At 34.7% G+C, this 2037-nt stretch overlaps 1 protein-coding gene across 1 annotated transcript in view; it reads left to right on the forward strand.

Moving 5' to 3' along the window:
- Nucleotides 1-2037, forward strand: part of b4galt6 (UDP-Gal:betaGlcNAc beta 1,4- galactosyltransferase, polypeptide 6) — a 22128-nt gene that overhangs the window by 11051 nt on the left and 9040 nt on the right. The window contains exons 2-4 of the mRNA XM_005734313.1: nucleotides 33-146; nucleotides 328-452; nucleotides 1487-1603. Of these exons, the coding sequence (XP_005734370.1) occupies nucleotides 33-146; nucleotides 328-452; nucleotides 1487-1603 (356 nt within the window). The remainder of the gene's footprint in view (nucleotides 1-32; nucleotides 147-327; nucleotides 453-1486; nucleotides 1604-2037) is intronic.

The raw sequence follows: 2037 nt of genomic DNA on the forward strand, positions 1-2037 counted from the left end.
GTTGTACCTTATTTTGGTTGTTTATACTACAGATTATCCTGATGGCACTAACTCCAGTGAATACCTGGCCCAACCAACTACTTACCTCCCTGAGAACTTTACCTACGCTCAGAACCTCCCTTGCCCAGAACGATTACCTTCTATGAGTGAGTACATTGATATCAGAAGATAAGTGTTAAAGTGGCTCAGTAAGATTTTGGGGGGGAAAGGGGGAAAAATATTTTGTTGTAGTTTTTTATTTTTTATTTTTTTTATTTTTTATTTTTTTATTTTTTCATTCCAAGTATATTTGTGGAATAACCTCCCGCTTAAAAATAATCTCCTCAGAGGGCCTTATGGAAGTAAATATGACAGAGGTCCCTATGGAGGTGATAGAAATGAAGTTCTCCAAGTTTTTTGGCGTCGAGTTTGGAGGCCAGTGGAAACCAAAGGACTGTAGACCTCGCTGGAAGGTGGGTTTTACAAGTCTCGTAATTGTATATTGTAAAGACTAATGATGAAACATACTAAAACATTTGTATTGGCTGGTATGGCTTCTGGCGGAACTGCAGCTATAGATGATTGTAGTAATCAAAAAATCTATCAACTATTTCATTGATTAATCGAGTAATTCGGGAAGAAAGGCATTAATGACAAATAAGTGAATCCAGCATGTGTCACAAAAAACAAACCTTTTGATTGTGCTTATGTGGCATATTAAAATGTAATTTTCAAAAATAAATTTAGTATCTTGACTGGAAGTTGGAAGCCGGAAGTCTGCTTTTCTTTTGGCTTTGGAGAATTTTTTGATTCGCCTCAGTTGTGGTGGTATATTTAGCCAAAATGATCACCAATTCTTCCATTTCCAAATTTGTCCAGATAGTTTTCTTGGCTTAAAGTGGGCTATATGCAACAGTAAGCATGTGAAGTGTCTATGATGCCTTATTTGACTCTATTGAAAGTGTTTTCCTATTAAATTAAATTAAATTAAATTGAATTAGATTAAGGAATAAAACATTCAAACAGTCGATGAACAGCAAATCAGTGACAGTAAAATAAATTTTTGTTCAAACTGTGCAAAATCCTGCATGTTCTTTACATGGTACGAGAGATTGTTATTCCTGCTTTGTATGTTACTATTAGTAAATACTCTTGTGGTTGTTCATGTCACATAACCAAAGAAATATTTTACTCTCACAGAGAATAAAAGTAAAGATGGTATCAAGATCCATGTTATGCATGCTAATACCTTATTCTACTATAGATATAATCCTAATGATTTTCCTACAAGAAAGCATTTGTTGATAACAGGCAATAAAAACTCCCTTTTAACTGAAGGAAAACTTTGAAAGATCCAAACTCAAGGTGGACAGGCATCTGCCACAAACTTGGTGGGGTGAAAGAGGAAACGAGTAGTGAGAAACTATTACTGAGAATATTTGTTGGGCTACTAACTTCAGTTAATAACTGCACATTGTTGTGCTGATTCTTACCCTGACACCTATAGGTGGCCATCCTTATTCCATTTAGAAATCGCCATGAACATCTTCCCATCCTTTTCCAACACCTTATCCCCATGCTTCAGAGACAGCGACTGCATTTTGGCTTCTACGTCATTGAGCAGGTACAGTGAGTTGTCTGTTAATTGCACTGAAGGGTATACGGTTATTATTCAACTGAATGTGATTCTTCTGAGCTCAGCATGTGCAAAAAGGAATAGCTCCCAATGAAAACCAATTGTAGGGATGAACCATTACCACATGACATTCTTGATACTAGGATTGCAACTTTTGATTGTAGTAATCGAAATAGCAACAATAAATATTCAAAAGTCTTTCAAAGTGAACTTTCCTGGTTGGGTTAAACTTTGTTGGGTTAAATGTTTTCTAAAGTAGTTTCCATTTTAGAAATTGCAATGTTTAACTGCATACATCTGCCAGAAAAGTAAACTCCTTGATTGTTCCATATCATTTTTTTAAAGAAAACATTTTCTTAAATCCAAAAATATGTAAATAAAGTACAGTCAAAGGTCTAAGTCAAATATAATAATAAATATAT

The sequence above is a fragment of the Pundamilia nyererei genome, unplaced genomic scaffold (genome assembly GCF_000239375.1).
Source record: "Pundamilia nyererei isolate P.nyererei 1_Seehausen unplaced genomic scaffold, PunNye1.0 scaffold00057, whole genome shotgun sequence".
In the NCBI taxonomy this organism is placed as follows: Eukaryota; Metazoa; Chordata; class Actinopteri; order Cichliformes; family Cichlidae; genus Pundamilia; species Pundamilia nyererei.